Below are 26748 nucleotides of genomic sequence, written 5' to 3' on the forward strand. Positions count from 1 at the left end.
TACGTGGGGCTATTCTTGAGCGGGCCAGTATGAAAGCAGTGTGTATCTCTCCTCCCATCTCTTGGGCACGCAAATAAGCAACCGATCCGTAGGCTACTTCGGAGGCGTCGCTGAAGACGTGTAGCTCAATCTCGCATGTCTCTGGCCTCACTGTGGATGGGAAGTAGCTGCGGCGTATATTGACACCTGGGAGTGAGCGGAGTTCCGTCTCCCACTCTCTCCATGTTGAGGCAAGGTGTGCGGGTATTGGGTCGTCCCAGCCCTGGTCCTTGTCCCATAGTGCTCGTACAATCATCTTTGCCCTGGTGGTGTAAGGTAGAATACATCCCAACGGGTCATATTGTCTGGCGAGTGTTCTGTACACACTCCGTCTGGTGGTCGGTATCGCCGCCGACCTTCCTTGCTCTGGAGCCAAGGGTTTGTGTCTATAGTGGAGCGAGTCTGTTTTGAAGCGCCAGACTAATCCTAGTGTCATTTCTTGGGCTTCTCCTGGGATTGTCGCCATCCAGGTCTCGCTGCTGGCAGCCTTGTCTGCGGAGGGGAGGCTGCGCAATACGTGCGGGTCACTGCTGGCCCACTGCCTGAGATCAAAGCCTCCTTTGATTAGGGAGGCGCGTAACTTGATTAGGAGAGCCTCGGCTTCTTCTTGAGTCGAGACGCTTTGTAGACAGTTGTCCACGTAGAAACTGTTCTTCACACTGTGTTGGACCTCTTCATCTGCTGCTGGGTCCTCTGTGACGTGTTTCTGTAGTGCAAAGGTAGCACAGCACGGGCTGCATGTGGTTCCGAAGGGGAGTACTTCCCACTGGTAGATGGATGGGTTCTCATCTCCGATCTTCTCTCTCCATAGGAACCGTAGCAGAGGCTTGTCCTCCTCTACTAGTCTCACCTGCAAGAACATCCCTTTGATATCCCCGCTTAATACCACCTTGTCCTGGCGGAAGCGCAGTAGCACGCCTAGTAGGGAGGGGCCGAGTGTGGGGCCGGGCAAGAGCTCTTTATTCAGATTTTGGGATCCGATCTGGTAGCTGCAGTTAAACACAATGCGATCCTTGCCATTGTGATGGACCCTGTGATGCGGCACGTACCATGATTCGGTCGTCTGATCGGCCTCTTTAATGTCAATCTTTGTTACGTGTCCCGCTGTGATTAGCTTCTCAATCTCAGCTCGGTACACACTCTGTTGAGCGGGGTCTTTGACTAGGCGCCGCTCTGTGTTCAGTAGATAGCGCTCCGTGGCGTCTTTCTTTGCGTGAAAGGGGGGCATTCCCTCTCGCCTCAGGAGTGGAGTTGCGTATCTCATCACTCCGCCGACTGTGACTCTCTTAGTCCCCTGCTCGAGTAGGTTGATGGCGTAAATGTCTTCTTTAGAGCGAATGTCTTTCTTTTCGTTCTTAAAGGGCATTGTCTCTAGGGTCCATAGCCACTCGACATGCTGCAGGAGAGTGGTGTCTTCTTCTGTCGTTCTGGAGTGGAAGCAGCTAGTGGCTGCTGTTCGGTTGAGAGATTTAGCGAGGGGGCCTTGCAATGTCCATCCTAGGCGGGTCTCGACTGCTGCAGGACAGCCTCGGGGGCCTGTATGGACCCGGTCAATCGGGACTATGAGTTCTGCATGGTCGGAGCCTATCAACAGGGTCGGGGTAGCGCCGTCTATGAGCGGGATAGGTAATTGGCGCAGGTGCACATATTTATCCATCAACTTGGTGACAGGGTAGGTGTACTGCGAGAGTCCTATTTCTTGGCTGGTGAAAGCATTTGTGATCTTGTACCGTCGCTCTGGCTGCCCGTTGGCTGCGATAGTGAAGGAGACATTCTCGCCCTTTATCGTCTTTAAATCTCTTCTTATTGTCCGAATCGTCATTTCGTTCTTGCTCCCCCGCAGTCCCAGCTGGGTCGCAGCGGAGGCGAGCAGAAGGGTCTTCTCTGACCCGTCATCAAGGACGGCGTAAGTGTCCATGACTTTATCCTGGTAGCTCAATGTCACACGGACTACCTTTAAGAGCACTTGAGCTCCGTTGCTGCTGGCGGGGTCAATGTACATGACACTTGCCTTGGTGCCGCTCCGTGGTGCAGGTGTAGGCCGTCTTCCGTTACTATCGTGTAGTATATCTAGATGGCCTCCATCGCACCGGCTGCACCTTTTCTTTAGGCGGCATTCGGCTGCCATGTGGGGCCGCGCACATCGATAACAGCGCCGGTTGGACTTTATCCATTGGCTCACTTCTTCTGCATTCATCTTTGTGAATGAGTCACATTGTGACAGCCAGTGTTCTTTCTCACAGTAGGGACACGCTATCTTCCACTTCTCCTTTCTCGAGGGGGTGCTGTGACTCTTACTGCTCGGTACTGACTCTGATTGGTGCATGACAGTCACCGATCTTCTTCCATCACTTATTCTCCTGGGTCCCTCTCTGGAGCTTGGCGTGCTCCGTCCGAAGGTGTCCAGTCGTAAGCTGCTGACCTCTCTCGCCAGGAAGTCGGCCAGATCAAGGAGGGATGGCTCGGGGCCGTCGGGATCTCGGTAGTCCCTCTGCCGCCGAAAGCGCTCCTGTCTTGCGGGTGGCAGCTTCTCCAAAATCCTCTCAACGTTAGAGTTGGCGTACAGCTCATGCCTGCCCTTCTCCCGTTGAGCTCCCAGCATCCCCACCAGGGACTGCACTTTGATTGACAGGTCGTCTAGTGAGCGATTGTCTGTGGCTGGGGGTAGGCGGTCAATATGCCTTATCTCCTGGATTACGTAATCCCATATACGTCCATATCTTTGATCCAGCGCTGCAAGGGCCGCTGTGTATGGGGTCGAGGAGGTAGCATAGGCTAGCGCTATATTGTGCGCTCGCGGTACTTTCAGGTGCTTCAATAATATTGCATACTTGTGGCGTTCATCAGCGACATCCACCATCATTGTCTCTAAGCACATCCGGAGCTCCGTGTACTGTGCTCGACTCTCATAGGCGAAGTCTGGGAATGACGGCGTGGCGTTGTATGACGCCGTGGATGGCTGGTACATCGGCGAGCGTTGGGGGAGAGACCTCCTGGGCGAGTCCCCTCTTGCGCCTCGCTGTGGGCTGGTACTGGCAGGGTACCATGGCCCGCTGGTCCAGGTACTGTTCCTCGGGGCTGGTCGTGCGTCGTGCTCACCCGTAAATAGAGTCGGGGGTCTGTAGCGCAGCGCCGCGGGGGTATAGCCTGGACTGTATGGGACCTCCTGGTCCGGTGGAGTACTGTGCTGTCGTCGGGCTTGGTTCTCCTCTTCTCCCTCTTCTTCTTCTATCAAATCTTCCAGATCTTGTAATCGTTTATTTAGCTTCTCCGCAGTGTAGGCCGCTCCTTCCTTGTAGCTGGGTCTCGCTTGGACCGGTATGGGAAGGGGGTCTGCGGGGGGTCTAGACTCGGTCTGTTGGTCAAGTTCAGGGTCGCTTGCTCGTTGCGGTGACGCTGCTCTTGACTGCTGTCTCGACGAGTTCCTTGAGCCCCTGGCAGAGGGAGAGGGAGTTGTCCTTTTGATCAGCTGCTCTATTAGTTGCGCTTGTAGTCTGTCGCGCTCTGCGTCTCTTTGGGCACCGGCAGCGGTGCGCTGGGCGTCGGCCCGGTCTCTTGCCATATTCTCTTCCATCTGGAAGCGTCTCATCTCCAGACATGTGCGCTGTTCTTCGCTCCGTTGCTGCGCTTGGAGGTGTTCGCGCTCGCCAAGCATCTGTGCTTGGAGCCGATCGTGCTCGGCGGAGGCTGTCAGGCTGATGAGGAACGCCTGTTGTAGTGTCCTCTCCGCTTTGTTGGGGGAAGGCGGTAGTGGAGGTGAGCCGCTCCTGCGTGAGCCGCTCCTGGGGGTACTCGTTGGGGAGTCCTGGAGCTCTAGTTCCTCTGCGCTCTCCTCCTCTTCCTCCGTGCAGAGTTCTCTCTCTGTAGGGTTGTCTTCCTCCCGGGGCTTGTCGGGGACTACTTCTTTAGTAGTGGCGGGGGGTAAAGGCATGTCAATTCCCTCCTGGTCCCCACCGTGGGCTTGGTCAGTTACATTAGGACCTACTAGGGCCTCTGTGGTCGGGGAAACCTGGTCGTTAAGGTCAGACATAATTTTACTTTCTACTTTTACCACGTTTACCGTTTGTCGAAGGCTAGGTAGTTGACTGACAGTGTAAGCCTCTAAGTACTGAGGTGTCTGTCGTCTGCGCCGCGGGCGTTCTAGGTTAGGAGGATCGTTTCGTGGAGTGTTCATCATAGGCCATTTCGATATTAATAACACTATATTAATATTACACTAGTTACCCTCCGGCTCGAAGGACCAATTGTAACTGAGGGGTACAATTCCCTGACTGTATTGTTAGATATGATATTTAATACCACTACCTCATGTACTTTAACTTCTGGCCACCCAGTACAAGATATAAGTATGATGAACACTTTCCCACCTGATGAAACGAACCAACACAAATGTACCAAATCGAATATTTAATACAGCAAAAGGTGTATACAACATTCACTTAATTACATTTATGATTTGAAATATTGAATATGCACTTTTATGGCAAATGAGTATTCGTAGGTAAATCAACATTGAATGTCCAATCTCTGGTTGCGCAGGGAGTAAGTATACAACAAGGAATATTTAGGAAACGATAGCGATGGTACTTAAATGATTATAGCTGGATACACTAAGGGGGGGGGGGGGTCCCGCTGGTTGTAAGACAGTAGGAGGGGGGGGTTAGAGAAGCCGCTGGCGGTATCCCATCTGGCCGACGGTGTCTTGGGAGAATCCAAAGTCTTGGACACGGTGCCCACAGAACCTCGGGCCGCAGACGAATACAGCTGGACCCTCTGTGGAACGGTATCTGCCGGTCCACAACGGAGAGACGTGGTGCGACCTCACGTGTAGAGCGCCGCCTCACCTGGAGTCCTCTCCGGGGGGTAATTCCAACACTCGGCAGTGTTGGCCTTTATCCATGGAATAATCAAAGCACACAAAGCATAATCCAAGAGCCGTGGAAGGCTCGCCGTCGTCTGGGTAGAGTAATCCAATATACAGGTCCAGTCGCTCTTGACCCGGAGCTCCTCGGATGCAATCACCACTAGGGGTCTGACCAGCCTGGTTAAGCGTCCAGATATAACGTCAGGAACGATGGGGGTACTGATAACTGTAGGACTCTAACCGAACGATGCACCATACATAAATAGACTATTATTAGCTTAATAGAATACGTCCAACTCGACGGTATGGTGCCAAACTATGACCATTCAACTATTAATCTACACGATATCTCAATGCCTATTCTGGGCCAAGTAGGCCTTACTACACCGCACGTGCGTCGTGGGGAGGCTTTGCGTCTGTCACTCTGTTGGAGGGTAAAGAACTGGACTAAAAAGAAAGTTCTACTTTACGAGCGCCATATATATATGCGCTATGAACAAATAGTACCATTCGTATCTCGCCCGGCATATTACTGCGCGGAACCGGGGGTTGCCTCGACATGTTAGGCGGCACGATTGAACTTGGACCTAGGGGTATGGCAACCTGGCGCCAGGTTCTCGTCCAATGGTAGAATGAAACTATTATGGGCTGTTTAGTAGAAACGGGGATATTCAATGCATATTGTACAAGGAATATACAGGGGATATCAAACGATATACAAATACAATTAAATGTATATATATAAATAAATATACATATTCGGTTTAATCTGATCCTTCACAACAATGTGCAACCCAAATTCGGTTCAAACAAGGGACTAAACACGCTTTGAAATTATTCCACAATAATGTGGAACGCCCTACCCACAGGCTGGACTGGGACCAAAAATCGTCCCTGGCATTTTTGGCCCAGACCGGCCCACCATAATCGGTTGGACACCACCCACCGGTACACCATCCTTGCGGCCTCCTTAAATATGCGTACCTACTGTACTATTCCCCCAAACCACTACAAAGCTGGGTAGTAATTGCCATGGACAAGTGGACCAGTGCAAGTGGACCAGTGTACTCACTTGCTCTTGGTTGAATCTTGTTTTGGGTGGTGATTTAAAAACACCTGCATCATAGCAGGCTCAGGATGGGCAAAGTAGCGGTGGTGTAGTGGTTAACACTGTCGCCTCACAGCAAGAAGGTCCAGGGTTCGATTCCCGCTTGGGGACCAGGTTTCCATGATGCCAGGTACCCAGGTGGGGTATCTCCCAGGCCTTTCTGTGTGGAGTTTGCATGTTCTCCCCGTGCTCGCAAGGGTTTCCCCCCAGATAAGATAAACCCAATGGAAAAACATGCACAACAACAGATCGCTAACGCTGTGGCGTCCTTGACGAAGACGGACAGGAGCACTTGGATTGGTCGCCTGGCGCGGCTCACGTTGACGCCTGTCTGCTCCCGGCTGCCCTTGGGGGGGAAGGACGACGGGATGGGTTAATTGCAGAGACGAATTGCATCGGCGATCCTAAAGAGACAATGCATGCGTGTGTGTTCCGGTGTGTGTGCTAAACTAACTGCTGTGTGTACCGCTAAAAAACATTGAGTGTCGTTGCATGCCGAATAAAGACCTCTGCAACAGGTCCTGCATTATTATATTATATATTGTACTGTTACATTTGTGACATATATGATATGCAAATATACAGTACTGTTACCCATAGATCCTGACAGAGAGTATATACATATGATGGGGAGGGGACTGTACATTAGGAGGGGGTGGGTGGGTGGGAGGGAAATATACATACGGTGGGGAGAGAATATATACATTACATACGGTGGGGAGGGGACTGTCTATTAGGTGGGGGTGGGGCTGTATGTATGTATGTATGTATGTATGTATGTATGTATGTATGTATGTATGTATGTATGTATGTATGTATGTATGTATGTATGTATGTATGTATGTATGTATGTATGTATGTATGTATGTATAAAGAAAAAAAATACAATAGAAATATTGACTGACGTTTCTTAGGCGACTCTTTCGAAGTTGGTTAAGGTTAGAGTATGGAATCAGGGCTGGTGTTCTATCGCCCTGCTCTAAGACAAACTCTAACCTTAACCAACTTCGAAAGAGTGCCTAAGCTTAACCGGTGAAAGAAAGAGGCGTCACACGATTGGCGCTACCAGAATCGTCAGTGGCCAATCAGAGCGCAGAACGCGAACGCGGAACTGGAAATCCGTTGGTAAAAGTATTCAGGCGTCGGGGCTGGGATGGGGAGATGCAAGTTGACTTTTTATTGCTGTTTTTACCTCAAACGGAAAACCTCAAACTCTTATGAAGAGGAGAAAAAATACTCAAGATTAGCCACTTGCAGACGGCAGGGTGTGACGTACTGTATATTTTAGTTGATGAAAGATGTTTTCATTTCAGTGTCACAGTATGACATCGATCTCCAAAATAAGAAAAAAAATTAAAATAAAATGTGGGGCCTCTAGTGACGAGGGGCCTCCAAAGAAATTAAAAATAAAAGTTAAAAAAAAATAAACAAATATTTGGGGCCTCTAGTGACGAGGGGCCTCCAAAAAAATCAAATAAAAGTAAAAAAAAAAAATTATAATAATAATAATAATAATAATTTGGGGCCTCTAGTGACGAAGGGCCTCCAAAAAAATTAAAAATAAAAGTTAAAAAAATAATAATACTAATTTGGGGCCTCTTGTGACGAGGGGCTTCCAAAAGGCCTCTAGTGACGAGGGGCCTTCAAATCTTTTTAAAATATAAGTTAAAAAAAAAAAAAAAAAAAATTGGGGCCTCTAGTGACGAATTTTTTGATTTTCTATTTTATTTTTTATTTATTTTTTGAGGCCCCTCATCACTAGAGGCCCACGGGCCGCGGCCCGGACGTTAATCCGGCCCTGGTTATGGTTTATGTAAACCAATAAGAAATGATAAAAAAGACATGGATGGGTGCTAGATCCCAAAATATACCTGAGTATGTCTGATTCTCACCACCAAACCTACAACGTATATGACGGACTACACAGATTACAAAATATGACATATATCATGCCAGTTAGGGTACCTTGTGTATACTGCACCATACTGTTTCATTTAACTTTTACTTATAGAATATATTCAGATTCTAATTATTTATTGCCTATATATAAACATAGAACAAGTTCTGAAATTTGTGTTTAGTAGATTATTTCTCTGTTGTAACAATGCTTCTTGGCAATACATTTTATACCGTTGGAAAGCCTGTTTATTTACCATTTAAATGGTGCCCCATTTGTAAAGAACAGGGATGAGCAGCACAGCTGAGTATGTGGGTTGCACCCCAAAAATAAAACGGGAATGTATGGATGACATTTTTTTTCTTTTTCACAAATTTGAACAATAGATACTCGATGTCAAATGGGCAATATTATTATATCCATAGCTATAATATATAATATAGTTTTAGCCCTGCAAACACCGCCACGCATTTCATTGTATACTTGTATGCCGTGACAAATAAAACTCTTGACTTGACTATATACTTTAAAGCGCTGGCCTTTCAACAGTAACAGTAAACAGCGCCCTCTGGCGCTGAATGAGTTAAGGCTGCCTATGCCCCTCCTTGTGATGCACCTCCACTAACTATTGCAAAGGGCCCCACTTTGTTGACATTTATTAGCCTGCCACTGTACCCAATCCTCTGTCTGAAAGGATACATTGGTAACATGTTAATAGCTAACAACATTTTTTGCCAACAATTATTACCAAAACAGCATTTATTTTTAAATTTGATTGTATATAGTCATAATGATCTTGTCATGATTTGTCATGTTGTTACTTATGATCATAATGATATAATAGATATAATGATAATAATCCAAGCAAGTCTGACATTACTTTGATTTCAAATGATTAAATTGTAGAGCGGCCGAGTAGCGCAGCGGACTAAGCGTCTGTCTACCACCGCAGAGACAGTGGGATCGAATCCGGCTGCCGCGGTACCTCCGGCTTGGTCGGTCGTCCATACTGACACAATTGGCAGTGTCAGCGGGTGGAAAGCCGGTGGGGTGGGTCCTGGTCGTTGTAAACAGCGACTCCTACAGGTCGGTCAGGGCGCCTGCACAGCGAGGGAGGGAACTGGGGAAGGTAGTGTGATCCTCCCACGCGTTACACTTCCCCAGTGAGAGTCCTCGCTGGCAGGTGAAAAGAGGCTGCTGGTTGTCTCCTATGTATCGGAGGAAGCATCTGATAGACTTCAGGGATCCCTAGACCGGCAAGTGGGGGGCAAATGCGCACAACAACCAGGAAGGGGAGGGGGGAATTGGCATAACGACTAAATTGGGATGGGAGAAAAATACAGAAAAATAGGAGGAGAAAAAGTTGATCAAAAGAAATTATTAAATTGTATTTGGAATTCCCCCCCCCTTTTTTTTGGTCAAATGTATAGTTACTTTATTATCCTATAACTATTCAGGAGCAGTGGGCAGCCACAGCCCAGGGATAAGCTCTGTTTTTTTTTTTTTTTTTTTTTTTTTTTTTTTTTTTTTTTTTTTTCTTATCAAGGATCAGTCCACCAGAACAAATTCCTGGTCCATGTAAAATGTGCACGTGACATATTCGGACACTGCTATTCCTATCATCATTACTGTCAACCCACACACACACAAGCCGATGACCTAATAAATCCAAGGTAAAGCGATACACCGGTTGTTTTGACCAACATTTTACCAAAAGCGAGTTTGCAGGGCCGCGGCTCGTTGCATGTCTGAAAGGGGCTCTGACATTGACGGGCGACGCCACCACTGAGTAGAAGTCCACCTGTAGTCATGTGTCTGTCCCAAGGCGATGCAACACTACACCCAGGCTCACATCGCAAGAATGCATTAGGTTGTTCTTTTCTCCGATGAGTAGGCTGTGTTGTGTACATTACATCACTGCTTCTGAGTCAAACGGGCCTGTGCCTCAGGCTTCCTATAGCGACTGAGGCTCGTCTGAATGAACGGTATGCAAGCCTTACATAGCAGCTAAGCTAGCCCCTTTCGGGACTTTAAATCACGCCAACATCGTTGCACGAGCTAAACTCTCTCCCTGAATATACAGTCCCTTCTAGGATGATGTACAAATCCTACAATTAAGTCTGTCGCTGGGGCGCCAGGGTGGCGCACCACGTACAGCGCTGCGGTGCAACGCGGCCATCCCGGGTTAGACTCCCGGACCCAGCGACCTTTGCCGAATGTCTTCCCCGTCTATCTCCCATACTTCCTCTCTCTCTCTCTCTCTACCGGACTGCCCGGTAACAAAACCAATAAAAAAGATCTACCAAAAACATAATAAAAAATAATTAAAATTAAGTCTGTCGCGCTGTTCGGAAATTTCTGTGCAACACTTGTACGAGAAGCGTTTTGTTGCCAAACAGCGCGACAGATTTAATTGTAGGATTTTTACATCATCGTAGAAGCATCGTATATTCACGGAGAGCGTTTAGCTCGTGCAACGATGTTGGCGTGATTTACAGTCCCGAAAGGGGCTACAGAAAAGCCTGCCCCCTTTCGAACAAACAACACACAAACAAATAAAAGCCGGTCGTTCGGTAAGGAAAACCCTGTTGCAGAGAGAGTGTTTTTGGGTCATCATGTTAGTCATGTTCTCTTGATTGGATAAAGTGGGAACCGGATACCAAAACATTTATTTTCTGTTTACTGCAGAGTGGAGGGACTGGGAGACCCATGTTACTGACCAAACACTCTATATCAGTGATGGCTGTTGGAATGTAAAGCTATTATTTTAAGATGTAGAACACTTATTTTAACCAAAGAATACAGCTCATTTAACTGGATAATTTGGCTGATGTGATGATAGCGACAGTAGGGTCAGATGTGGCGGCAGGGGTGCTGGTAATTCAGCTGAAGTGTTTCCACGTGACCCTTTGTGTCGTACAACCCTCTGCGGGCCTTTTAGAGAGCAGAGTTCAGGTTGCTAATGGTTTACTGAATTTCATGGGAATTGGCAGTGACACAGTATCAGTGGACGGGAGCTCTCATTGGTGGAGAGAGAGAGCCTTGTGATGTCACTTATGTCAAATCCCACTCTCGTCCTTTGTCGCAGATCAACAGTAGATGCTACATAGAAGTGGTTTACATAGGGCGGCTGGGTGGCACAGAGGACAAGGCGCTCGTCACCAACGCAAGAGACACTGGTATCGAATCCAGCTGTCAGCGTTGCTTCCGGCTTGGCCGGCCGTCATACTGGCTCGATTGGCAGAGTCAGCGGGAGGAAAGCCGGTGGGTGGGTCTGGGTCGTTGTGGACAGCGACTCCTACAGTTCGTTCGGGGCGCCTGCACAGTGAAGGAAACAGGTGTTTTTCTGTGTTTTTCAATGTATGTGATGTATAGATTGGGGGGTGATGAGAGCATCTAAAGGGGGCCGGGTCAGAGAGATCGAAATGTGCATGGCTTGCCTTAGCAGAGGGTGGTGGAAGAGGTGGTTCAGAGTGAGCAGGGTATTAGTGTGAGCACCACACTGAGCAGGGCAGAATGTTTTGAATTCCCCAGTACATCAACAAAGATAACGGCGGGGCAGGAGACACAGGAGCAGGGCGATGGAGGTTTTTACAGTAATGAAACGTTTTGATGTGTGTAAAGGTTAAAGCTGTTGTCATGGCAGCGGCACATGACAACCAGAAGGGGGTGGGCCGTCATTGCTAGGACGAAGATCCTATAAAGGTGACAGTGGTTCCGGGTAAGGGCAGACTACAATCTGACTAGGACTGAGATCACACTGAATAGAGACTCTCTCCTCTCATCACGGAGAGGGGGGGGGGAGGAAGGATGCCACATCATCATTAGCTTCGGCTAACACGAGAATGGTCTTGGCTAACGACCAGGCCTGACCACTATCGGACTGAATAGCAGAAGGACGATAGACTGAACGCACCGAAAGATCTTTAGAATAGATCTTACAAGGACAATACGAATTGGTTCCCATCTGATTATGAGGTCTCTGTTTATCAAATAAACAACGATTCTCCTTGTAAGGTATTACGCTGTGTCAAAGTGTCGAATTCTTACGAAGGTGGAGAATTATTATGGTGGCGGATCGCACTAACGGGGAGAGATAAGGATTGTACAGCCAGTATATGAGACGTCAGGATCATTAAAAGTACACAACACAGAGGGATTGGATGGAGAGAGAATAACACAAGAAGACGTGATACTGGCCGATTGATCAGAATCTAACAACAGTGAGGGAAGGATCTAAGAGAGGTAGTGTGACCTTCCACACGTTACACTCTCTCAGTGAGAGTCCGGGCTGCCAGGTGAAAAGAAGTGGTGGGCTGGGTACACATGTGTCGGAGGAAGCATGTGATAGTCTCCGCCCTCCCAGACCGACGGTAGGGGGTAGAGTGCGCAATGACCAGGAAGGGGATTGGGAATTGGCATAACGACTAACATTGGGAGGGGAGAAAAACGGAAAAAGGAGGAAAAAAGATTATTAAAAAAAAATTAAATAAGTGGTTTACATCATATGAAAACTGGGAACCTGAAGATCTGTAATAAACATTGGGCCTCTTTCACGAAATATATATTAAGAACAGGTGTCCTCTTATTTTGTTCTTAACACTTTGATTGCCACTCACGGCTAATCTCGGGTTTACAATAGTTACGTTGAAAGCCACGTCACGGCTTTTCTCTGATTTTTTTTTCTTTTTTAGCAATCTGAAATCATATTGCATCACCTGAGCCTACCGTTGGAAATCCAGGGGCCGCCGGCGATCAGATGTGAAAAAAGCGCCCCCTATCGTCTCCCAGATGTTAAATCACCCTTTTGGAATGGACTCAATGAAAATGGATGGGGGAAAAAAATATTCCAGTCCACATTTTCCAGTCCACTGATGCAGCCGGAGTTACCAGAGTTCATTCTGGATCCTCTGAGCCGCGGAGAGCATGGGTTATACTGTACACACGTTGGATCAATATACTTATCGATTTTTTCTAATGGTGATCAGGAATTGGAATATACCATTTGGATACCCAGATTCGGCTCAAACAAGGGACTAAATACGTTTCGCAATTATGCCACATCAATGTGGAACGCCCTACCCAAAGCTGTAAAGGAATGTGAATCCCTACCCACATTCAAAACCGCTCTTAAATAGCACCTACGGGAGGCTGCAATTCGAAACTGGCCACCGTAAATGCCCAAAACCCCCACCACCTCCTAATAGACAGTCTCCTCCCCACCGCATGTATATATTCCCTCCCCGCCGTATGTATATTTCTCTCCCACCCACCCACCCCCTCCTAATGTACAGTCCCCTCCCCATCATATGTATATACTCTGTCAGGATCTAGGGGTAACAGTACTGTATATTTGAATACCGTTTATGTCACAAATGTATCAGTACTAAATACCTATATGTCCCTATGCCATAAATGTCATGTATGTTGTGTATGTCATAAATGTCTATATGAATTGAAAATGGGGGACCCTGATGGAAACAAGACAAACGTCTTTCTCAGGTCTGCATCCCCTTAACAATTGTGTGTATTGAGCCGTACTGTATTGTACCCATTCTGCAATCTGTTAAATAAAGTTTTCATTCATTCATTCATTCATTCATTCATTCATTCATTCATTCATTCATTCATTCATTCATACCATCTGATGTCAGGTAAGGAATCTATGTTATCAGTGTTAGGATAATCAGACTCGTTTTCGAGGAGATATAAGCTTTTTTGTGATATGTGCTCTAGCTGTTTCACTGTAAAATCCATGAGGAAATGAAAGCAGCTATTATCAGCGCGCGGCTCGAACGTGCGTGCGTGCATGTATACTATTGATCATCTAGCGTTTATTTGAAAACGATTCATAAATAGGCCGACAAATATCAACGTTCTGGAATATTCCAGTAAAAGGCGATTATCATAGAATACGTTGTTTTTCACCTGAAAACGGGTGCTTTTCAAAATGCTCTCAAACGGAAATGAAGCGATAAAAAACCAATCTGCCTTGACAACACTGACTGGAAAATGATTCTTTGATAAGCGATGGGCAGATTAGACACATAGCCATAATTTTAAACATAGATTAGGCGATATTAAAGTTAACATTGGGAGTGGACCGTGGCATTCAAGGGGGTAAAAAGGAAAACACGGCGTGGCGCTCAAAGTGTTAACTAGCATTTTTTCTTATTTTTGCTTTTCTCTTATGCAAGGCCAAATTCTAAGAGTGGTCGAGAGCACTCTTACACAGATGAGAAAGAAAAAAAGCCTACCATTGGTCAATTTCCCCCAAATACGACTTTAAAAACCCAGAACTTTTCAATAATAATAATTATTATTATTATTAATATTATAATTTATTGCGTGCGTTCTGCTTCTGAAATGGATTATAAATTGCTGTTAGAACAGTTAGATGCTCTGGCCTCCCCAGGTCGTATGCATAGAGCGCATATTTAGAGATCGTCTTCAGGGGTGGGCAATTCATTTTTACAAGGGGCCACATGAGAAACCTGAACTGTGTTGGAGGGCCGAACCAATGATAACTTGAACTTAATTCTGCTCAATATTCATTATCTCATACAGCTTCATAACGCCTTCTGTCTGGCATGCAGCGCTGAACCTTACCTGCTCTGCCCTGACCAATTTTGAGTGGTTTCTCCTGCCCCCCGGGGCATACGGCCCTGAGCTATTGTCTTGTATCTCATCCTGTATGCATACGCTTGCAGTAGTTCTTAGTTCTATCTATTACTCAATTTCACAATTTTCTTCTACTGTCACCATGTATGCATATGCTCACTACATGTATTTATTGCTTCATCTCCGCCCGCTACAAACATGGGAACTCTCTAACCCCTGTCGTCAACCCTGCATCTCTCTGAGTGGTTGTCTCGTAGTGTTGACCAAGATGGTGGATGTCTCGGGGTCTTGGCCAAGATTGCAGTGACTGTTCTACGTGCACCACCGAGGCCATGGATCAGCTTCTTATCGTCTTCTGTCCGTGGTCTGTCAACGTTGAGTTCATTGCTGGGTTAAGTACTTCTATTCTATTCACATAATATGCTTACTACATATATCTATTCTATTCACATATATGCTTACCACATGTATCTATTGCTATTTCCGCCCATCACAATCACGCGAACTGTCTAACGCATGTCCCGTCTCCCCGTCTCCCTGAGAGTGGCTGTCTCGTGGTGATGACCGGAGTAGCGGACGTCCCGTGATGATGACCGGGAGGACGTGACCCTCTCTGTGCCACCCCATGGCTCAAATAGATCCGACATCAGCTCTATTTTAAAATATTTCAAAATGTTCAGTTGCTATTGCATGCACTTATCTGTGTTTCATTACACATATGAGTGCATGCTTACTGTTCGCCTGTTTTATTGCAACACTACTATCACAGACATCTAAGAAGGGGGATCCCCCCTTGAACGGCCCTTCTAAGGTTTCTCTCCTCCACATTGCCTGTGGTGCATTTTTTCCTATTGCTAAGTTTTAGTGAGTTTTTCCTTACCTTTGCGTGGGGTATGTCTGGGAGTGTTGCATTAATTTATTTGAAAATGTTTGGACATTATGGTGTTTTTGTTTTGTTCTTGATTTATTGTGATGTTTCTTCTTGACTTGTTTAACTCATTGACTGCCAGCTATTAGACGGGGCCCGTCATAGCAATGCCACGCTTTAAAAGATAGGAGTGCGTCACCTTGTTTGTAGAGCTATAACTATATTCTATATTATAGCTATGGATACAATACTATGGCCCATTTAACATCACCTATCTATCGTTCATGGTGTCTTCATGGTTCATCCATATGTTCCCGTGTTATACCGTGGTGAATATAAGTATGGTTATAGGTTGGTCTGGAGTAATTCCCGAAAGGCTGAGTAATAGCCATATATGTCAATTCTACTATAAACGTTGCCGTTTCTTGCCTTTACACACTATTATTCCCAAATCAAATCTATATCATAGGTATTATGTTTCATCATGAATGCATGAAGGGGGGTTTGTTTTTTTATGCTTTGATCGTCACCAACGGCATACGTTGTGGAGTAACATTACACAGACATGTTGCGATCGGGGTGAAGACATGGTTCGATCAACGCAGGATTGATATCATATAGCCCTTACCTTCACTAGGATGTACCCCAAAAAGAATATTCCAATTATCTGATCGCAAGTCCCAGTATTGGTGTCGATCGTGTCGCCAACATAATCCACCACACATCATGCATCGGGAGCATTCTACGCTTCTCAATCCGATCTGTATAACCGCTCCATTCGCCTGACAAAGAAAATTGAGCCCGGTGACATTTGACCATTGCACAGGCCAAGATACAAGGTTTCAAAAGGTGCTTGATACCGCCATCTAGCTGGATGCAGCCGGTATTGCACTTTGGCGATCTCGGACTCATTCCCTATGGTAACACCAAGGTCCCTGGATGAATAATGAATACAAATATTGAATAAAAGAATAAACAACCAAAACCCGAGATATCTCGGGTCTGGCAGCCAACGCATGTCGAGTTAACCCGACTTATTACATGGCGTTTTCACATTCGCCTAAATGCTTGCTTGTGATTGGTCAATAGCGCTCGTCAGAGGTCCGATATTACTCGATAACGGACCTCTGTGGAACAATAATGACCGCTGTGCGCAGCTGTTCGCAATCAAGGCCACTGACACACTGCATCAGTGCAGCCAATCAGACACACCTGCTGGCTGCACTGACAGCGGAGTGTCTGTGACGATGACAGCGGAGCCACAGAACTGCGTCTGCATTTGATCTCGTCTTGTCGATGTAAAATGAATTAGGTATATTGTTAGTAAGTTAGCCATGTAATAAGCGGGATAATGTATAGCTATACTCGATCATTGTCGCAAAATAATTGACCTTCACTGACGTTTAAAACACCTCTGCGCTGCGCCTCGGTATTTTAAACTCTGTGTCGGTCAATTATTTTGTGACAATGACCTCGTAGCTATACATTATCCCTTACTTATCTCGGGTTTGGCAATTAATGAGTTAAAGAAGACGTGTCCGGCCCATGGGGACATTAATGTGTGTTGTCGGGCCTTACAAATCAATTTGATTTATTGCACTTGTGCTGTATAATAACAATACATTTGAATCTCATTTTGAGATCAGTCGCAAATCGCTTCCTGTTGAATGGATCAGATGCCGAACCTCTGCTGTTGCACACCGCCCTCGCCATTTTGCACACACCTCATTCGCCTTATAAGGAGCCGGTGGGGTGTGTCTGTATGCAAATGAATTGAGCGAGAGCGCGCATTTCAGTTTAAGAATAAGTGGGATTAATCATTCAACACACCTGGGTAAGAACAGATTTGGACGTTAAGAAAAATATATAAGAGAGAGTATTGGTGAATGAGGCCCATTGTGTTTTGGTTAGGCGCCCATTAAAATTTTGAAGGTTTTAGAGGGTATAAGGGCTTAGAACATTATGATCGAAGTGTATAATGGACATTCCCATGCTCAATTACAGTATGTCTCATAAATTGTTGCACCAATTTTTGGGTTGATACCATTTGTGACATATTTGGTGCGCAATTTTTCTGTTTTTGACCACTCGACTTGAGAATTGATGAACATGGTTAAAAATCCCTCCAAAATACCACATTAAGACACCAAGACCTTGAGGAAAATGGATGGTGTGATTTGGTATCAGACACTTTTGACATTTGGAGATTTCTGTCATTTTCAGTGATTGGATGGCAATCACTTAGATGGCGGAAATTGTTCAGAAACCCCCCCTTATGGTCAATAACCCTAGGAAGGCCATACATTCTCTGAATTCTCTAGGTCTCTAGTTTGGGGTTGTATAGTTTCATGAGGCTGTGATTATCCTATAGGTCACAATATTATAAATATTATTATAATTATATATATTGTAATATATGTAAATATATAAATGTAATATATTATACATTATTATAGAAGTCTCAAAGAATGGTCTCACTACAATGAAGTGGCTACTATGGGGACTAACATCATCACATATGAATACATTTCGGCTCATTGGATCTCTCCGAGTCAAGATTTTCAGTCATACCCAATTTATGCAATTCCAAGACTGGTCTCAGAGGGCTAATCTGTTCACTGTTAACTAATGGGACATTAGGGTCTTAGTCAACTGAGACTTGTTTTAGTGGATTTGTCCTTTTTATTTGTATTTGTTATTTTTTGGGGGTTGTAAGCATATGTCTGGCATCTCTTGAATCATAATACCAGTGATGCAGTGGTCATGGGATGGGGTTGCGCGCCGTTCCACCAAGCAGGAGCACATGCGCGGATGTGCACGCGTGTGCACACAAGAATGCATCAGTCTGTGACCAGGGGCTGACCTCCCCCACAGGGAATGTCTCACACACCTTCAGACTGTTTCCCGGTAGGAGATATGCAGAGTGCCAACCTGCTCATTTGGAGCAATTAGGGGTTAAGTGTCTTGCTCAAGGACACTTCGACACGCTGCCCGGGAGGAGGGGGAATCAAACCGGGAACCTCCGGATTACCAGACGACTGCTCTACCTCCTGAGCCACTGTCGCCCCAATATCTCAGGGATATTCTACTCAACCTCTGCTCACTGACTGAGGGCAGATGCATTACAATTTATTTGTCGCATTGCATCAAGGTTGGTTGATTATAAGGAAGCTCTGGCTTCTGCATGACTGCATTCTTCGGATGGGAAGATATATCGGAAATTCTATATATTGTGGTAGCTATTGTGACAATACATATTGTGGAGCAGAAAACATACAGTATAGCAATATCAGCTATATTTTATTCTGCCGTAGTAGTAATCACAAATTAGATGACTCGCCTATCACTTTTTACCATTAGAAATGTCGGACTCTTAACCACCAAATCCTGCACGGACTATAATGTATATTATGCCAGATATCTATCTATTGCCTATATTTATTTATTTTATTTTAACGTATATTATAACTCATAGGGCATAACGACCCTCATCTGCACCTTTGTTTACACTGTTTATTTTTCCTCATATTTTTATATTCAGATTTATTGTTATTGTTTACACTGTTTATTTTTCTCATAGTTTAATATTCTGATTAAATTGTATTGCCTATATTTATGTCATTCTTCTAATACCTTGTCCATACCTGTACCTCCCCTCACCCATGTTGCTAGATGCCCCTGAATCTTATCTTACATGTATCTTATTTGTAGAAGTGCTATAAGGTGGAAACTTACAGTATTCTACATACAGTATTTAAATAACATGATTGATTATTTGACAAAATCTCAAAGACTAACTTCTTTAGTCTCATGTTCCATGTAGACCTACTTTATGGCTGTATGGTGGTTTTTGTTCTGGATCTATTGTGATGTTTCTTCTTGACCTATAAAGCCCATGGGGGCAATTCCTTGTGATTTCAGGCTATACCAATACATTTGATTTGATTAATCTGTAATTTGATGTGTGTGTATCTAGGAAGAGAGTTTTTCAGATGTATTTTTTTTTGTGCTTTGAGCGCCACAAACGGAGTGCCATGCAGCTCCATTGTATTGGAGAGGGCAGACATCTCCGAAACTAGGCGAATAGTTTATGTAAAATATCTGGATGGTTAGATAGCACACTTTAAACCATTTAAATAAAATGTAATTCTTTGGGTGAACGGCCCCTTTAATTGTAGGAGAAGAAACTGTATGCAGCAGGATTTCCCCCCCAGTTTCTCCTTTCTACATCATTACTAACATTAATACTGTGATGCTGTGGCACACTACTTACCAGACTCTGCAACACTCTCAGTGTCTTTTATATTAGAGAGAGAGAGCGAGAGAGAGAGAGAGAGAGAGAGAGAGAGAGAGAGAGAGAGAGAGAGAGGGAGAGAGAGAGAGAGAGAGAGAGAGAGAGAGTGAATGAATGAATGAAAACTTTATTTAACAGAATGCAGAATGGGTACAATACAGTACGGCTCAATACATACAATTGTTAAGGGGATGCAGACCTGAGAAAGACATTTGTCTTGTTTCCATCAGGGTCCCCCATTTTCAATTCATATAGACATTTATGACATACACAACATACATGACATTTATGGCATAGGGACATATAGGTATTTAGTACTGATACATTTGTGACATAAACGGTATTCCAATATACAGTACTGTTACCCCTATATCCTGACAGAGTATATACATCAGAGAGAGATTAGGTGAGACAGACATCAACGTTTGCAGACTAATACATGTAAAATTATCTGTTTTTGTGGTTAACGTACACTAACACTAGTAGCTAGCTAGTGCCTGATGTTGAGTTGGGGTTAACGAGAAAGACAATTTCAGCTGTCAATTAACGATAACACGCTTTACAGTAATATATACACATTTCTTAATTATTAAATTTTATATTGATATAATAAAAAACCCAATGGAAATGTTGTGAGTTAACACTGGATAAGATGAAGAGAGAGCGAGAGAGAGAGAGAGAGAGAGAGAGAGAGAGAGAGAGAGAGAGAGAGAGAGAGAGAGAGAGAGAGAGAGAGAGAGAGAGAGAGAGAGAGAGAGAGAGAGAGAGAGAGATTAGGTACACTGAGACAGAGACAGACAGACTCGGTTGAGACAGCAACAGGATGATCCTATTCTGAGAGACATTCAGAGACAGATACATGATTGATTGATTGAAAACTTTATTAACAGATTGCAGAATGGGTACAATACAGTACAGCTCAATACACACAATTGTTAAGGGGATGCAGACCAGAGAAAGACTTTCGTCTTGTTTACATCAGGGTCCCCCACATGTACATCAGGTACGTGTCTCAGATAGATAGATAGATAGTTCGTTTCTCACCTTTATCTTTACGTTTCCCCTTACTCTTCTTGGGACCCTTGGCTGACATCTGTGCCCTATAAATAAACCTTGACTACACATGGGGAAGAAAAAGAGGTGTGGATTTAAATAATTTTTGGCACAGTGTGGTGCATGCTATTTGTGTATTCAAACAGTACAAAGCCAGCTCGCATATGTCCAGGTATTTCTTATCCACACACCATATATAGCTAACAGAACTCTTTGACCCACACAGACTAAACATATAAAAACCGCATGGACTACTAGGCAAAGCCATACAGGGCAGAGCCTCGCAACCTAGGTCATCTCTGTGAACGTGGCGACATCTAGTGGCATCTTATAAGGATACATTGTCTCTGATGCAAACACCTGTTTTGTTTCTGTTTCGGTACCTTGCTGGCTTCACGGTTGCTCAAACCAGTGGTTCTCAACCTTTTTGGTTTGTGGCTTCTAAAAAACAGAAACATCTGTACGCGAACCCCTTACTTAGTCACGCGTAGGAAGAGAACGGTGAACTTTGACACAAAACGATGTTTATATTATCTTACAGGATTTAACTTGATTAATGATTAGAGGAGGCCTTTAGAATCCAGGTTATACTGTACTCAACTACGTTACACCAAAGATGTAAAAACATGATAATAACGTTATTTTGTATAATGAATAATGTTATGAATAAATTATTTTCGCACCCCATCCCAAATCCCCTTGGACTCAGGGTTGGATCCCGACCACCCAGGTTGACAACAACTGGCTCAAACACGCCAGTCGGATTTACTGTCATTTCAGAAACGCAACATTTGCAGAATAGTAAGTAACTAAGTTAGATACATGTTATCTGTGTTGTGGTTAAGTGAGTACTAACGCTAGTAGCTAGCTAACAGTTAGTGCCTGAAGTTGAGTTGGGGTAACGGGAAAGACAATTCCAGCCGTCAATGAACGATAACACGTTTTACAATATACATTTTTTTTTAAATATTTTATTTGATATTGATATTTGAAAACCGATGGAAATTCCGCTGGATATGTTAGCTCGTACCTGATCTTCTTAACAGCGATGCTCGTCTTCTTTGCCAGTTTAGCACGCTCTCGTCCTGCAACAGTTTGGTTGCTATTAGTTACAGGAATGAAAGAAATTACCGACCGGCTCAACGGCCAATCAGCGTACACAGCGAGCGTTGGGAACGCCTCCAGTCGCCAGTTCTACCTGAGCCAGTCACGCGCCCTGTGACGAGACAAGAGGCTTCAGGGACCGTGTTGCTGTTCAGCTGCCTGTTGTATTTAAACACAGCCCTATCAAGCATTAATGATTTAAACGAAAACATTCAGAATCTTACATTAAAAGAAAACTGAAGAGCTTCTGGACACGTTACAGCACATTAAGGGCCGCAGGTGTTCAACCAGCTAAAGGCACTTTGTCAAATTGATCAACTACCTGGTAAGTCCTCATATTTCAGAATGTAAGTTGCAGTTTTGTTATTGAGCACTGCAGTGCAGGTCAAATCTCAAATAAGGACACTTGATCTACAGTAGCTCTTCCACTTCTTACCTTCGGATCAATGATTGATGTCTCAAGACAGAGGTTTACATTTTGACCTGTGCTTTAACCAAAACATGATGCATCTAGGTCACTGCTTCTCAGCCTTCTTCATACCAAGGACCCTCACATTTGTTACACGTTAGGCCCTGGACCCCCCATTTGATTATATTTAGCCTCAGACTGGGAGATAACACTGGAGAGAGTGACGCCTATAATTCTAAGAGTTGTCACTCTTATATATTTTCTCATGGGGCAAAATTCTAGTGAATGGAATGGTGAAATTAAAATCATCTGCAATGCTGTCAATCGGCAATCCCTTCTTGGTAGGCTACTGGACTTTGTTTTGGTTTGATGTGCAGGTTGATTTGAGGTACAGTATAAACAGGTGTGGTCACTGGTCAGCCCCTCCCATATACCCATTCAAATTCAATGCACACATCAAACCAAAACAAAGAAATGTAAAGGGGGCTATTTTGTCTAGAGGTCGCTGTTTGGCAGTCATTTTCAGATTCTACCTTTAAACTATTGTAATTATTGTAAAGTTGTATGGGGACCCCCTGGGAAACTCCTCATTGAGAACCACTGATTTAGATAATATAAATAATAAGAAATGATTGGGCTTGAACATGCATAGTATGTTCCACACGGAAGCATACTAGGACCGCTACTGTTCCTAATTTATGCAAATGACATGACTCTGGCAGGAGCACTCATTCAATGTTCATGTTTGTTTTCACTAGTAATACCTTTGGTTGATCTGTTTTGCTGTGTTGCTATGTTTTTATTAGTTTGTATTTTTTGTTTTGGCTGGGTTTGACCAGCTTTGAGCCTTAGGTTCAGTCCATTACATTAGAAGTAGCTATTTACAGGGATGGCGTTGAGTTATTATATATAACATTCATGATATGTTTCTATGTTTCTTTATTTTATTTTGTTTAGACTGGGTTTGACCAGATTTGAGCCTTAGGTTCAGGTCATTGAATGTGTTCTCAGGTTGTTTCAGGCTGTGTCAGGTATAGCTTATTACTACCTCCGAGTTTATGATAGTGTTTACTCCTATTCTTACATAGAATTTGTCATTTCCAGCCAATGTGCCTGACTAGAGGGACTGTGAAATACTTGCACCTTAACCAATAACTGTTTATCTATTGTTTTGTTTCTTAGACTAGTGGTGGGTTTAATCATGGTTTTAACTAAAGAGGGGGCGGAGTGAAAGGCGTCTTATTGGATCCATGATTCCAGTGGGAAACGATAGGAAGATGACCACCCATAGCGGATGGATCATAGGGAGGGGATTAGAGAGTGGGTATAGGAAGTTAACATGTTTTACTTTTATGATATTTGAATGAATTGACGAATCATTTTGTTGACCACTTGAAAAGATTGTAATAAAAACATTGTTCAGTTTTCTTTTGTCTGAACTGCATTGTGTACATTTTAAATAGAATTGTAACTACTCATCATTTGGGGCGACCATTTGTCATGCGGGGTAACCAATGATTGTCAATAATTGTACTAAATTCAAAATAGAATATCCATCAGTTTTGGCTCAAATATTAATCACTGGTATACTATGCTTAAGTGGATACTATCTGTACACATTTTAAATCAGTTTTATGGGTTTTAGAGCAAAAATGGGTATTGTAACTGCATTAGGAGGGAGACACTCCCATTATAGAATAAACTCGTAAAATCATGGTTTACAAAAAATTAAAGCGCACACAAGCCTGTCTTTCGTAAGCTGTATATTTAATTACTGATAGTTGTTAAAATATTAGTAATGTTAAGGAAATATACATTTTGAGATAAATTACGGTCGCCCCAAATGACTTTTTTTTAAGGCTGTGTCCTATTAATTCAACTTTAACACATTCTGCTCCATAAACGAGTTAACTCGTTATTGTCCGCCAATTGAATAGCGCCAACAACGAGTTTACTTGTTTTTGGGATCGTTTATTGGCTATATCTATTCATAATTCATAGCCGCAGCCTCTGGTATAGTCTTCAGACCCTGTCTGAGCTGGCAGACGGTCAACACCGCCCTCTACTGCCAGGCGGAGCTATTGCATCTCATTGAAAATGGGCTTGTGTCTTTTAGGAGGCGATCTGAGCCGGGCGGGGGGGGGTTTAAATATTCAGACGAGCCACCACAACGATGGCATCAGTAACTCCACCCGCCCGCCCGTCATTGTGAAATGGTCGGTAGTGTGGTGCGGACCTCCACAAGCATTACTTGGAATTGCGATAAGATATTTGGATTATTCTTTTGCATTACATCAGATACAAGGTAAGAACATTATATGAATTTGATCGTTGATCTGACATTTATTTCTACCGCGATCAAAGCGATCTGTGTGTAGGTGTATGTGCTTATTACCGTTGGTTGCGGTGGGGGGGGGGGGGGGGGGGTGGCGCCCCGCTACGACGGCCATTTCATGTATGGACGAGGAGACATAAGTGATAATCTAGCGTTGATTTCAGGATGATTCGATAATCAGCCGAAAAATTACAACGTGATGACTGGATTACAGTAAAATGCATTTTTCTCGCCTTTTCCTGGAATTACTGAAAAACACCCAAACCATACTCTATTCAAAACGGTATAAAACGGAAATGTACGAATGGAAAAACAATCTGTCTCTGCAATGTTGACTAGAAGCAGCTCACTGAGACCCGACGGCGTTATTATACCCATAGATATAATATAAGATCTATTTTAAGCACTCGCAAATTATGCCACAGTCTAAAACTATATCCATTGAAAAAAGACCTGGCAATGAATGGGGTATTAGCGCCCCCTGCTGTGGCGGTCAATGTGTTAAAAACACTAAAATCTCTTAATTTGTTTTTTTTGCATACATGCATGTGTACACTACATTCAAAAGTCTTATCCGTCAATGACCCACATACAATATCTTCTTTTTGAATAAAATAGGCTCAGGAATCAGGATTGTTACTATTGTTCCTCACTATTGGGTTAGCTTAGTTTTTACCGCGACGTGGTCATACTGTACAGGAATGGCTACGAGGATGTAAAGCATGTTAGACGCATTGGACCCGTTGCTCCTCAGGGCTGTAGAACGCAGGGCTGAAGAGCTAATGTCATAGCTTCTAAAATTGACGGTGGGGGTATCGGGCTCAGCCCCTCCCTTACAGTTATGGTTGACATAAAAAAACGGAAGTTATCAAATGCGAGCGAAACGTTGAGTCACGAATAGTGAGAAGTTATTTATATTTTGAACGTGATTCGCACTAGTTCGATTACACGCTGCGCATGTTATGACTTTGAACGTCTGCCATTTCCACCGCAAAAGGCACATACAAGTAACAATACGATCATGAATATGCAAATCGACTACATTTCATGGTCGATGACATCGGCGAATCGTTGCAACCCTAATTCAGAGTAATCGCCTTCCCATCAACTCCACTTTACCATATTATCCATCTGTAGACATGGAGGACTACGGCGACGAGTACACGTCTGTGTACGAAGCCAACGTCCACCCTACCTGGGAAACCAGCCACCAGCAACAGCAGCCACATCAGGAGGAGGTGGAGCGCCTCCGAAGGAAGATCAAGTTCCACTTCATGAACCCCTGTGAGAAGTACCGTGCGCGCGGCCGGAAACCATGGAAACTAGTGCTACAGCTCGTCAAAATAGCCGTCATCACCATCCAGGTTTGTGAGTTCGTATGACTCTGCATAGAAGATCATTTCTATTGTCAATGTACAATGCAATTTGTATTTTCACATATCGCTCCTAGCTACACATACACACAGCAAATGCATTTCATCAGAGGTTGGAGCACAGGGTTGCTGGAGCAGTGTTTGGGGGTTCAGTGCTTTGCTCAAGGGCACTTAGGCAGGATGGTGGGCACCATAGATGGAATACCAGCCACCCTTCAGTCACCTGCTCACAGCTGTAATACACCCTTCCGTCGGAGACGGGGATCGAACCAGTGACCTTTTGGTTACTGGCCAGCCTTTTTACCTCTAAGCCTTCCTGCCTCTCCATTGATTGAATGGAGACAAATCCTACGGCTAATTCTTCACCACATTTTCTATTTAGGTGGATGCGTTTGAGGTAGTGGCAGAAGAGAGATTTGGGGCACCTTTAAGCCACCACCATGTAATCATATGCCAAGAAGTGTAACTGTGCCTACTGCAATCTGACGCATACAATTCATACCTGTTAGTCCCAGCCTCAGCCAGCTTGAGGGTTGTTTATCTTGTTCCTTCCACGCCCCTCTGTCAACCCTTCAGCCAAGTCGACGGTAGTTCATGTAGTCTAGAATTATAGATTTCTTGTAAATCTCATGTTAAAGTGAAATCCATCCTAAGACATCATTTACAGTACATTACATTGTACTATTTCAATGATCTTGGGCAATTGAGTCAATATCTATAAACATAGACACATGTCACCCTAAGCTGGAAATCAGAGCACCAAGACTGGAATCTGTGATGTCA

General features: G+C 44.3%; 2 protein-coding genes across 2 annotated transcripts in view; one reads left to right on the forward strand and one right to left on the reverse strand.

Moving 5' to 3' along the window:
- The window catches only part of dnai3 (dynein axonemal intermediate chain 3), a gene marked incomplete at both ends in the record, with an annotated part of 147456 nt that extends 126672 nt beyond the window's left edge, over window positions 1–20784 (reverse strand). Inside the window, 2 exons of the mRNA XM_084311245.1 lie at window positions 19671–19694; window positions 20736–20784. Of these exons, the coding sequence (XP_084167371.1) occupies window positions 19671–19694; window positions 20736–20784 (73 nt within the window). The remainder of the gene's footprint in view (window positions 1–19670; window positions 19695–20735) is intronic.
- A 4947-nt stretch (window positions 20785–25731) lies between these two features.
- Window positions 25732–26748, forward strand: part of mcoln3b (mucolipin TRP cation channel 3b) — a gene marked incomplete at its 5' end in the record, with an annotated part of 38600 nt that continues 37583 nt past the window's right edge. The window contains one exon of the mRNA XM_084311246.1: window positions 25732–25956. Coding sequence (XP_084167372.1) covers window positions 25732–25956 — 225 coding nt within the window. The remainder of the gene's footprint in view (window positions 25957–26748) is intronic.

Source organism: Notolepis coatsorum (genome assembly GCF_963971535.1).
Source record: "Notolepis coatsorum genome assembly, chromosome: 3".
Classification (NCBI taxonomy): domain Eukaryota; kingdom Metazoa; phylum Chordata; class Actinopteri; order Aulopiformes; family Paralepididae; genus Notolepis; species Notolepis coatsorum.